Source organism: Drosophila suzukii, chromosome X (genome assembly GCF_043229965.1).
Source record: "Drosophila suzukii chromosome X, CBGP_Dsuzu_IsoJpt1.0, whole genome shotgun sequence".
Classification (NCBI taxonomy): Eukaryota; Metazoa; Arthropoda; class Insecta; order Diptera; family Drosophilidae; genus Drosophila; species Drosophila suzukii.
This window is the reverse complement of record NC_092084.1, coordinates 3,505,231-3,517,500: the sequence shown is the minus strand read 5'-3', so window position 1 is coordinate 3,517,500 and position 12,270 is coordinate 3,505,231. Positions and strand designations below refer to the sequence as shown.

General features: G+C 40.3%; 2 protein-coding genes across 2 annotated transcripts; one reads left to right on the top strand and one right to left on the bottom strand.

Moving 5' to 3' along the window:
* Window positions 1–4,575: 4,575 nt before the first annotated feature.
* On the top strand, window positions 4,576–10,203 carry Ser7 (serine protease Ser7). The gene is made up of 3 exons (XM_017081642.4): window positions 4,576–4,751; window positions 4,811–4,959; window positions 8,932–10,203. The coding sequence occupies exons 1-3, from the start codon at window positions 4,691–4,693 to the stop codon at window positions 9,937–9,939; spliced, it is 1,218 nt and encodes a 405-aa protein (XP_016937131.2). The 5' UTR covers window positions 4,576–4,690; the 3' UTR covers window positions 9,940–10,203.
* A 1,161-nt stretch (window positions 10,204–11,364) lies between these two features.
* On the bottom strand, window positions 11,365–11,903 carry LOC136117313 (uncharacterized). The gene has a single exon (XM_065867871.2). The coding sequence runs from the start codon at window positions 11,768–11,770 to the stop codon at window positions 11,540–11,542; it is 231 nt and encodes a 76-aa protein (XP_065723943.1). The 5' UTR covers window positions 11,771–11,903; the 3' UTR covers window positions 11,365–11,539.
* Between the last annotated feature and the right edge of the window lie 367 nt (window positions 11,904–12,270).

Here is a 12,270-nt window from a genome sequence, read left to right as displayed (position 1 = left end):
GAGTGGGGGGTATTTTCTTTCACTTTCCTCGCTTTTTCCAAGTGTAAGGGAGTGTAGGTTGTTGTGCGTTCGCCGTCGCAGTTAACATATTCATTTTGTCACACCTCGAAATATGAGCTAAGACAAAGGGAAAGCGGGAAAAGCTGCGTGTCAATAGGTTAATGTGTTTATTTGCCAGGCCAAGCAGCGATAATCGATGCGTGTGACAAACGAGGGCCTGGCACCCAAAAAATTGCATTTTTTGTTAGGGGGGTGAAAAATATGTTTGAAGGGGGGGGCTATCCCTATAGATCTTTACCCTGGAAAAAAGCCTGTCCCCATAAGAAAAGCCCCAAAAGCTCTTGGGGGGCTAAAATCGAAGTTTGCGTTGAAAATGAAATTTAATTTTATGACTCATTATTTTACACACGCACACGTTGCACAAAGGGGGATTCGGGGGGCCAGAGACACCCACTCACACGCGCGGAGGGCACATAAATATCGTTTGCCTGGATGGGAGGCCGTTAAATGAGCTCCGTGAGACATTTTGCGTTCCGCCTCGATTGTCAACGACACGGCCAAAAAAAGAGCCCCCATTCTAAGAACCCCTCTTAGCCCCCGCCCCTTGTTTTTTTGCCCCTTGTTTATTTGGCTTATTTATTTCGTCTTGACTGCCGCCGTTTTATGCACACTTTCACTTTTACTTTCCCCAACAATTGCCTTTGTGTCTCCATGTGTGTGTGTGTTGGCGACACTTGTGTGCGTCATGCAGGACCTGCTTACCAAGGGGGCGGGGGGTACTTACCCCCTGGAATCAGGAATCAGGAATCTGATTCTGAACCAGAATCAGCGGGGAGTCGTGTCTATTTAAATCGAAGCGAAAACAATTTCGGTATTCGCGTTTTATGCACAAGGCAAACATAAAATGCGCGCATGAGGAGAGCTTAACCTGTCCCCCCTGAACGCACCGCCCCTGGGGTACCACCCCCTCGAAATCCACCCACTTAAATGAAAAGTGGCGCGGGAACAGCGGGCTGAAGAGGTTTCAGTAGCTGATGCATTCACATTTGAGCACATTGTTGACAATTGAAATGTTCTGTGTGTGCGCTCGTGTTTGAACTGCTTAACGCCAAGCAGGGGCGTCGTTTCCAGGGGGATTCAATTTTCCCTCTCTCCCTTTTTATGCTAAATCTTTCAACATATTTGTAACTATAAATAATGATATCCGAAGTTATTTAGTAAAGAATTTAACTTCAGGAAACAAAAGAAAGTGATCTTTATTTTAAGACCAAAGGGATACATACATAATTCTTACAAAAAGTCACCCCCAAAAAACCCCTCCCCAACAACACCCCGTTAACTTTCTGAATGTATGTGCTTGCCTGTGCAAAAATAATCGCATTTCCGATTCGCGATTTGTGATTAGCGTGCGATAAACATTCGCCTGCTTCCTTTGTGCGTTTTCTTTATGTTGCCACCGATTTCGCCCTAAACGGATATATCCCAGACTCCCCAAAGCACCCAGTACTCAGAACTCTTGGCCCCCCTTCGCCCCTGTTCAGTGGGGCATAAATATTACACGTTGATTTCAACCGAATTGGAAACTTTTATTTATTTACTTTTCTTATTCTTTTCGCATTCTTATTTTATTCTATTTATTTGGTCGCACTCTGCGCGTTTTGTTCGATTTTTGTTTATGCGGTGATAAAAGTGTTGCACCCTTTTCTTTGGGTCCCTTCCCAACGCAACGATGACGACTTGAATTTTCAATTAAAAAAACTTTGCATGGGGAGTTGCAGGGGGACATTTCTGAATGGTTATTCATAAGCACGCTGCCCGGCCATGAATCAATGCTGAAAGTCCAAAGTCCAGAAGGGGTTTTCTGGGGGTGTCTGGCCAAGTGACAGTCATTGTAGCTGAAATTATTCCACTGAAATGTTATCAGTATTCTCTTGAACTTTGGCCCCGCAAGGGTTAGGGCTTCGGGGGGAGGGCGTGAGTGCTGGCAGTCTTTTCCAGAAGTTTCTACTGTGGAAAAATGCTTTTCGAAAATATATTTCATCAGGTTCTGACACCGCTTTGTTAATAAATATATAAACATTTTTTGATTGATCAAAAAATATGTTCATAAAATCATACGTCTAATCTAGTTCTATTGCTCTTTAAATTTTGAAAATAATTTTAAAATTTTACTATGATTTTAGCATTGTTGTAGATTGAAATACTGTATTCCTTTTTTCCAATTTTTGAAAATGTAGAAAATGGAATAAAATAGTTTCCAGTATGAATTTTGTTATAAAATTAATCTAGATATTTTTAAATTAATTTAATACAATAATTTGTATTATTTTCCCATCTTTTCATCCTGTTAAAGTGTGATTTTCGTGACTCACGATACCACCGCTTGGCTCCTCGAATAGTTTCATGTTGCTGATGGAGGCGGCAACATTATCGCCAGCAACATTATTCATTATCGTTTACCAGCTGCCCCGCCCCCGCCCCGTCCCTTCCTCCGGCCCCCGCTGCTTTTGGCCATTTCAAGTCGGTGACATTGCAACAGATACTTCTGCTCTGCCTCAAGTTTGGCTTCCTGCCTCCTGAATCCGCCCCCAACCCCCTCCCCCCGTCGACCTGCCACGCCCTCCCGCATCTCACGTAGTGCCCAATGAAGCCGACCCGCCCACTTTTAAGTCACAACTCTGGACAAAGTTTTGCGTGCTGTGAGAAAAAAATAATAAAAGAGCGAGGACTACAAAACAGTTCAAAGGAAAGAAAAGCCATGGCACAGACGCATCTCGGTGGGCAGGAAAACTTCCGTTTCGAGTTGTGGCCTGGAAATTGGCAACTGCAATCAAGTGGAAGGATCCCATGGAACACGGCCGTGGGTTCCGAAAGCCGGCCAATAAATATGAAATTAATCCGGCTGAATATTAGCAGGAAGTAGCATTCGAAAATGGATAATCTTTAAGTCGTAATAAGAGGAAATCATAAAAAAACTAAGGTATAAATACAAAATTATTGCAAGAGTGCAGTAATATAGTAATAAAGTAAATATATTTTTTAAAATTTAACAAAATAATAATGCTAAAAATCTAAAAAAAAATAATTTAAATATAAATGTATAAATAATATATAAAAATGCTATGTATATTTTTCAGAATTATATGTAAGCAATGTTTTTGACTTCTGAGCGGTATCAAGAAAGCGGATCCTTGCGTATCCTTTGAAATTATTGTTGCTGTTGACCATGCAGCTGCAACATTTCAAATTTCGCATCCTGCGTGCGGACATATCGCCCCGGTTTCCCCCCTTCCCATCCCCATTTTTCCCCTTTCCCAGACAGATTTTCATAGCTGGCACAGTTTGAGCCTTGAATATTTTGCATTTATGCAAAAGGCAGCACTCAAAAAGAAGATTCTAATAGAGCACAGCTTGCTGAAGAAGAAGACGCAGGCGAAGGCGCCATCTGCCACGCCCACTGGGCAAAAAGTTGCAACTTTTGTGCTGCATGCGGTTTTTGCTGTGACAGTTTCGTAGATTTCACTGCGGGCATTTTGGCAAAAAGTTGCGAGAGTTGGATGTGAAAAATATATATAAATAAATGTTGGGTGAGTTTATTTGGCTCTCAAATCGCTGGACACATGAATATTCGTTGGCAACCAAAAGCGAAAGTCTTTATGAGTAATACCTTCCCCTTTGCGAAGGAAAACCGCAGCAAAAATAATTACCCATTTTGATACGCACCTGAATAGCTAATATATGGTTATTGTAATGATTCGCTTCTGGGTTTTGCATCCGATCCGGGTTTTCTCCAGAAATCTTCTGGGCTAAGGTGTTGACTGGGGAAAACCGGAATAAGAGATTCACAGTTGGTTATCACTAAGTCATGAATGGTTAATATAATTTATGTGCACAGCAAACTTATCAAACCTGCTTAATAAGCCTCTTTCTTTATTCAAGGAAATAATAAATCAATACATCTTTCAACCTCTGAATAAAAGTCAAAGCATTGAAATAGTGTAAAAATAAATCAAAATAAATCATGTCAATATGTTTCTTTTCATTAAAATATCCGTAGAAACTCAATAAAATGTAAATAAATATATTCTGACAGCTATAATGAATTATAATAAAGTAATAAAACACTGTATTGCCATCAAAATCATAATCAAGTATAATCTCCTATGGATGCCGTTCTTGATATACTTTTATTGAGCTTTATTAAATGTAACCTTCTTATCAGGCGTTGTATTGCATTTATTTTTAAAATACTTCACTCTCCAAAAACGATCGCTCGCACTTTCCCAGCTTTACGACCTGATAACTGAAAAAATAGCAACGAAACAAGTGGATTTTTGCGGTGAGAGGCTAATTAAATGGCACACGTTGGCGAATAATTGCGAGTGTTTTATATTTTTATTGAACGACTGGAAGAGCGACTGGAAGGCAGTCTCAACGGCAACGGGTTTTCCCGCCCAGCCGCAATCAATGAGAATCGATCGGCTAATCAATGCAACCGCGGGGATGGAAAAGCCAAGCTCCGAGTTTCAAAGCTTCCGAGGGTCGCGTTTCCGAGGTTGCCAATTGCCGATCGCCAGAGATCAGTAGTTGATTGCCAGCCACTGGGGACGCAGCTTCGCCAACGACTCGAGAACCAATCAGAGTGGAAAACTAGGAGTTCAAAATTAGGAAAATTGGAACATCTGGAAAAATGCTCTTGGTCATCGCCCTTTCCTTGGCCTTTTTGGGGGCTGAGGCCCAGCAAACTGGCAGTAAGCTGCCCGACATAACCAACCGTTTTAGACGTTTCTGAACCCCTTTTCTATTTTAGAAGCCATCATGCATTTTGGCAACTGCATCTCGGTGGAATTCGGCAGAGGCACCTGCATCGAGAAAAGGGACTGCGATTTTTACGCCGTGGATAAACTAATGGATGTGGCCAGCAAACAACAGTGCTTCTCCCGCCAGCGACCCGATCTGGTAAGTACATATAAATATATACTACCTATGTATATATTCTTGATGTTCAGAACAGCAAACACGTTTCCCACCACCAACCAGTTTTCACGCTCCGTGGAGATCTTCTTCCCCTGTTTAATGTTGTTTATTAGCATTATGGCCAACTGATAATTTATTGGCCTCACGTTTATTTACGTCTTACTAGGCACACAAACATCTAGCAAGGGGCTTTTCCACAGGCGCCACAAATTCGTGCACCTCTAATATTATTTTCCGACTCTTTGTCTATATACTTCAAGTACATGATTGTGCAATCGTATAGCCTTTCAAATTGTTCGAAAAGTTTAAAAAATAAAATAGTTTTATGCAACGGTTGGTCAGAAATAAAGTTTTTTAGGTGCAAATGCGAGTTTATTGGAAATCTTATTACGAGTTCAACAAGGTATGACATTCCATTTTTGGGCCTTTACTTTTCTTGTTTCGGCCAAAATACTGATTTTTTTTGGGTGGAAAAAAAGGATCTTCGTTTTTTTGCGAAAATCCGATTTTTTTCTTTTACCATTTTTGCTGTAACTTGTTCAAAAATGGTCCAAAATCTAAAAGGCGCACTGTTTTGGACAGCTAACAAGCTCGATAATTAATTGCAGTTGTTTCCCGGCTGATTCTATGAACTTTAAAAATGTTCAAATTTTCACTTTTTTTACAAGGGGTAGTATCATCTATTTTTGTGAAAATGGGTAAAAAAAAATTTTTTTTAGGTGTGAATGCGAATTTATTGAAAATTTTGTTACGAGTTCAACAAGGTATGACATTCCATTTTTGGGCCTTTACTTTTCTTGTTTCGGCCAAAATACTGATTTTTTTTGGGTGGAAAAAAAGGATCTTCGTTTTTTTTGCGAAAATCCGATTTTTTTCTTTTACCATTTTTGCTGTAACTTGTTCAAAAATGGTCCAAAATCTAAAAGGCGCACTGTTTTGGACAGCTAACAAGCTCGATAATTAATTGCAGTCGTTTCCCGGCTGATTCTATGAACTTTAAAAATTTTCAAATTTTCACTTTTTTTACAAGGGGTAGTATCATCTATTTTTGTGAAAATGGGTCAAAAAAAAAATTTCTTAGGTGTGATGAATTTATTGGAAATTTTGTTACGAGTTCAACAAGGTATGACATTCCATTTTTGGGCCTTTACTTTTCTTGTTTCGGCCAAAATACTGATTTTTTTTGGGTGGAAAAAAAGGATCTTCGTTTTTTTGCGAAAAACCGATTTTTTCCTTTTACCATTTTTGCTGTAACTTGTTCAAAAATGGTCCAAAATCTAAAAGGCGCACTGTTTTGGACAGCTAACAAGCTCGATAATTAATTGCAGTTATTTCCCGGCTGATTCTATGAACTAAAAAAATGTTCAAATTTTCACTTTTTTTACAAGGGGTAGTATCATCTATTTTTGTGAAAATGGGTCAAAAATAAAATTTTTTAGGTGTGAATGCAAAGTTATTGGAAATTTTGTTACGAGTTCAACAAGGTATGACATTCCATTTTTGGGCCATTACTTTTCTTGTTTCGGCCAAAATACTGATTTTTTTTGGGTGGAAAAAAAGGATCTTCGTTTTTTTGCGAAAAACCGATTTTTTTCTTTGACCATTTTTGCTGTAACTTGTTCAAAAATGGTCCAAAATCTAAAAGGCGCACTGTTTTGGACAGCTAACAAGCTCGATAATTAATTGCAGTTATTTCCCGGCTGATTCTATGAACTTTAAAAATTGTCAAATTTTCACTTTTTTTACAAGGGGTAGTATCATCTATTTTTGTGAAAATGGGTCAAAAATAAAATTTTTTAGGTGTGAATGCAAAGTTATTGGAAATTTTGTTACGAGTTCAACAAGGTATGACATTCCATTTTTGGGCCATTACTTTTCTTGTTTCGGCCAAAATACTGATTTTTTTTGGGTGGAAAAAAAGGATCTTCGTTTTTTTGCGAAAAACCGATTTTTTTCTTTGACCATTTTTGCTGTAACTTGTTCAAAAATGGTCCAAAATCTAAAAGGCGCACTGTTTTGGACAGCTAACAAGCTCGATAAATTATTGCAGTTATTTCCCGGCTGATTCTATGAACTTTAAAAATTTTCAAATTTTCACTTTTTTTACAAGGGGTAGTATCATCTATTTTTGTGAAAATGGGTCAAAAATAAAATTTCTTAGGTGTGAATGCGAATTTATTGGAAATTTTGTTACGAGTTCAACAAGGTATGACATTCCATTTTTGGGCCATTACTTTTCTTGTTTCGGCCAAAATACTGATTTTTTTTGGGTGGAAAAAAAGGATCTTCGTTTTTTTGCGAAAAAGCGATTTTTTCCTTTTACCATTTTTGCTGTAACTTGTTCAAAAATGGTCCAAAATCTAAAAGGCGCACTGTTTTGGACAGCTAACAAGCTCGATAATTAATTGCAGTTGTTTCCCGGCTGATTCTATGAACTTTAAAAATTTTCAAATTTTCACTTTTTTTACAAGGGGTAGGATCATCTATTTTTGTGAAAATGGGTCAAAAAAAATTTTTTTTAGGTGTGAATGCGAATTTATTGGAAATTTTGTTACGAGTTCAACAAGGTATGACATTCCATTTTTGGGCCTTTACTTTTCTTGTTTCGGCCAAAATACTGATTTTTTTTGGGCGGAAAAAAAGAATCTTCGTTTTTTTGCGAAAAACCGATTTTTTTCTTTTACCATTTTTGCTGTAACTTGTTCAAAAATGGTCGAAAATCTAAAAGGCGCACTGTTTTGGACAGCTAACAAGGTCGATAAATTATTGCAGTTATTTCCCGGCTGATTCTATGAACTTTAAAAATTTTCAAATTTTCACTTTTTTTACAAGGGGTAGTATCATCTATTTTTGTGAAAATGGGTCAAAAATAAAATTTCTTAGGTGTGAATGCGAATTTATTGGAAATTTTGTTACGAGTTCAACAAGGTATGACATTCCATTTTTGGGCCATTACTTTTCTTGTTTCGGCCAAAATACTGATTTTTTTTGGGTGGAAAAAAAGGATCTTCGTTTTTTTGCGAAAAACCGATTTTTTTCTTTGACCATTTTTGCTGTAACTTGTTCAAAAATGGTCCAAAATCTAAAAGGCGCACTGTTTTGGACAGCTAACAAGCTCGATAATTAATTGCAGTTATTTCCCGGCTGATTCTATGAACTTTAAAAATTGTCAAATTTTCACTTTTTTTACAAGGGGTAGTATCATCTATTTTTGTGAAAATGGGTCAAAAATAAAATTTTTTAGGTGTGAATGCAAAGTTATTGGAAATTTTGTTACGAGTTCAACAAGGTATGACATTCCATTTTTGGGCCTTTACTTTTCTTGTTTCGGCCAAAATACTGATTTTTTTTGGGCGGAAAAAAAGAATCTTCGTTTTTTTGCGAAAAACCGATTTTTTTCTTTTACCATTTTTGCTGTAACTTGTTCAAAAATGGTCGAAAATCTAAAAGGCGCACTGTTTTGGACAGCTAACAAGCTCGATAATTAATTGCAGTTGTTTCCCGGCTGATTCTATGAACTTTAAAAATTATCAAATTTTCACTATTTTTACAAGGGGTAGTATCATCTATTTTTGTGAAAATGGGTCAAAAAAAATTTTTTTTAGGTGTAAATGCGAATTTATTGGAAATTTTGTTACGAGTTCAACAAGGTATGACATTCCATTTTTGGGCCATTACTTTTCTTGTTTCGGCCAAAATACTGATTTTTTTTGGGTGGAAAAAAAGGATCTTCGTTTTTTTGCGAAAAAGCGATTTTTTCCTTTTACCATTTTTGCTGTAACTTGTTCAAAAATGGTCCAAAATCTAAAAGGCGCACTGTTTTGGACAGCTAACTAGATAGATAATTGATCGCAGTTATTTTTTTGCTGATTCTAAAAACTAAAAAATATGTCATTAATCTCTGTTTTAACATCACCCTCTTATCCGATAACCTTCTGCTACTTTACCCACCAGGTGTGTTGTCCCCGCGAGACGAACATTATCCCGCCCTTTGCTCCCAGGATCGGCAATATGTCGAGCAATGCTAATGTCCCAGGGGCGAACACCACCAGGAGCGGCAGCTCGACTCCTCTGAAACTGTTGCCCAGAACTACGCCACGCCCACCCACGGGGATCGACCAACTGCCCCAGCATCCGTACTGCGGCTCCGCCTTCTCGTTCCGCGTGGTCGGCGGCGAGTACACCGGGCTCTACGAGTTCCCCTGGACCACCCTGTTGGAGTACGAGCTGGCCGATGGGAGCAAGGACTACGCCTGCGGGGCATCCTTCATCGCCCAAAGGTGGCTGGTCACCGCCGCCCACTGCATCCATACGTTCGGCAGGAACCTCACGGCCGCCGTTCTGGGGGAATGGGATCGGGACACGGATCCGGATTGCGTGACTGTGTCCGGGGTGCGGGAGTGTACCCCTCCGCACATCCGGGTGACCATCGACCGGATCCTGCCTCACTCGCAGTACTCGAACCGCACCTACGGCAATGACATAGCCCTGCTGCGACTGTCCCGCCCGGTCAACTGGCTGCAGATGCCGTATCTGGAGCCCGTCTGCCTGCCGCCGCAGGGGGGCAGGATTGCTAATCAGCTGGCCGGCTCCGCCGCCGACGTTTCCGGCTGGGGCAAGACCGAGTCCAGCGGCAGCAGCCGGATCAAGCGGAAGGCCATGCTGACGATCCAGGCGCAGGACCAGTGCCAGGAGGCCTTCTCCAAGGACTCCAACATAGTCCTGACCGAGGGTCAAATGTGCGCCGGCGGCGAGATCGGCGTTGACTCCTGCAGCGGCGACTCCGGCGGTCCTCTGACCGTGGAAGCCAGCACGGTGCAGGGCGACCGGTACGTCTACCTGGCCGGGGTCGTCTCCATCGGGCGGGATCACTGTGGCAAGGCGCTCATCTCGGGGGTCTACACCCGGGTCAGCAGCTACTTGGGCTGGATCGAGGGCACCATCCGCGCGAATCGCGCTTAGCTGGCATCCTGTTCCCTTGTAAAACAAAGTAAAGGTTGTTCCGACCATCGATGACATTAAAACGATTTTTAAATACATACAATATTTATTATATTTTTTTTACATAACATGAATATAGATTTGTACTATAAAATATTGGCTTTGTCAATAAGGGCCCCAAAAAAATATCGCCAGGCAGTGTCTTATTTCTGATATAAATATGTACAAACAATAGTAGTCTTTAAAAAAAAAAAAATTAAAAATAAATATTTCCAAAGCATTTTAGATCCCCATATAGTTATACAGACAATGTATTTGACTTTTGATAAAATATGACCCATTTTTACCCTGAGTGCGTATGAAAAGGCGAAGCACCCGAGGGATTTCCCCCATGGAGGTTTTCTCTCTCTTTTCATTTGTCTGGCTTGTCAGGTCGTCATATCACTGACGTCACTGATTTCCGGCGTGCAATTTACTAAACATGTCCACACAACCTATCGCCTGCAATCTCGATTTCTGTCGAGATTAAACTGTTTGCCCATGACACCGAAAGGCTTAAAATGATGATGATGGTGTGCTAGGGGGCCGTAACTCTGAGGGCAGCCCCTCTCCTCTTTCTAGAATGCCTATAATCGAAATATTTTACAGCTGATCTGACAAAAACTATGGCTAAGCATATTGTATTTTTACATGTTGAAATTATCCATGGAAGAGTCCTTAAAACCTATCCCAGCCCAAGATCTTCTTGTTTTCTTGCAGAGCTACTGACTAAGGTAAATAGAATTTGCAATCTGCGTTGCTAAGTGAATCATGGGGATGAACGAATTTGTACAGGAAGTAAGCCAGTCATCTTCGGAATTCTTTTAATTATGACTGTCACCAATTTTCTCTTAGGTACACCTTTGACGTAATAAAACTGAATTACAAAGCTAAGTAATCTTTAAACTTGTTCTCTAAACCCTAGTTATTTTTGAAGTTAGCGCTCGTACAGATTTGATTCTAAATCAAATCATATAAGCATATTTGTGAAATGATTTTTCTTTACAATTTTATTTGCATTTTGAACTTGTTTTTTGAAATCCTAGCTATTTCTATAAATAACTTTTAAGAACTATAATATTTGGGATGTATGAACCATGTAACAACATTTGGCATATGGTTTTTATTCACAATCCCTAGTTATTTCCTTTAAGAAATGGAATACTTAAGAAGTATGAACCATATAAAAACATTTCAAAAAAAGGTTTGTTTTGTTCACATTTTAGTTTCCATTTAAATTAAACAATTTGTCTGCCTATTTCGCAGACGATCTTGGATAGCACCCAAAATACTCACTTTTTCTCCAGCACTAAGAATACTCCAAATCATTCCAAAGAGCCTAGCCCATCTGTTTTTCGTACAAACTTTCAGGTAATAATAGGTTTAAGCAAACACTGGGTTTTTATCTTTATCGACATCAGTTTATTACTTATCATTATTACCAGCTACAAAATAAATAGTGTAATGAATACTTCGACGGTCACATTGTGACGCAACTACGACTAAAATAAGTTAGCTTACGGCTAGGTCAAAAAAAGTGGTGATGTTATATGTATGAAATGGCGAGATTTCCGGCAGGCGCTCAACTGCTGCGGCCAAAGATGACGGCCCGGCGACACCGATCCCGGTGGTCCCTCATCTTTCCTGCGGGACAGGGTTTCGCGATCTTCCGGGACACGAGGAGCTGGCTGGTGAGTGGTCGAGTGTGGGGATTGTAGAAGATCAGGCGGCGGGCATCCGTAATCCTGGGACTCTGGGCCAGTATCAAGGCGAGAACCACAAAGGTCAGGATCAGCAGGCGATGGAATTGCATTTTTATAGGTATTTCCAAGGGACTTATTCCGATTCTGGTACTCGTTAGCGATTCTTGCCGCGATTATAATACTTTTCGGTGGGTGTTCGATCCGCTTGGGAGTCGCTTTTATGACTGCGCCTGCTCTCCGGGGTTGTGCGCGCCAATATTCAACGTCGATGGCCAAAGACGGCGACCGCCGGCCCGCATATCGATAAGATAAGTCCCCAAAGGCATTCCGCTGGCACGCGATAAGATATTCGCTCTATAGCCGGGCATATACCATATGCATATACAAATACACTACACATATTGACAATGCCTATTGTCGGCGGTCTTGGTTCGTGTGGGTTGCCCCTGGGACTCGGGTTACCATATGGTAGTACTACGATACTACGGCACTCCAATGCCATTGGCTGCTATTTTCGATCCTCGCAATGACGAAAGCGCGGGGGAATTTACGAGCGAGTGTAGTAAAATTCCACCGTCATGCGTCGACGCCCCTAAATCGCCAGAAGTCG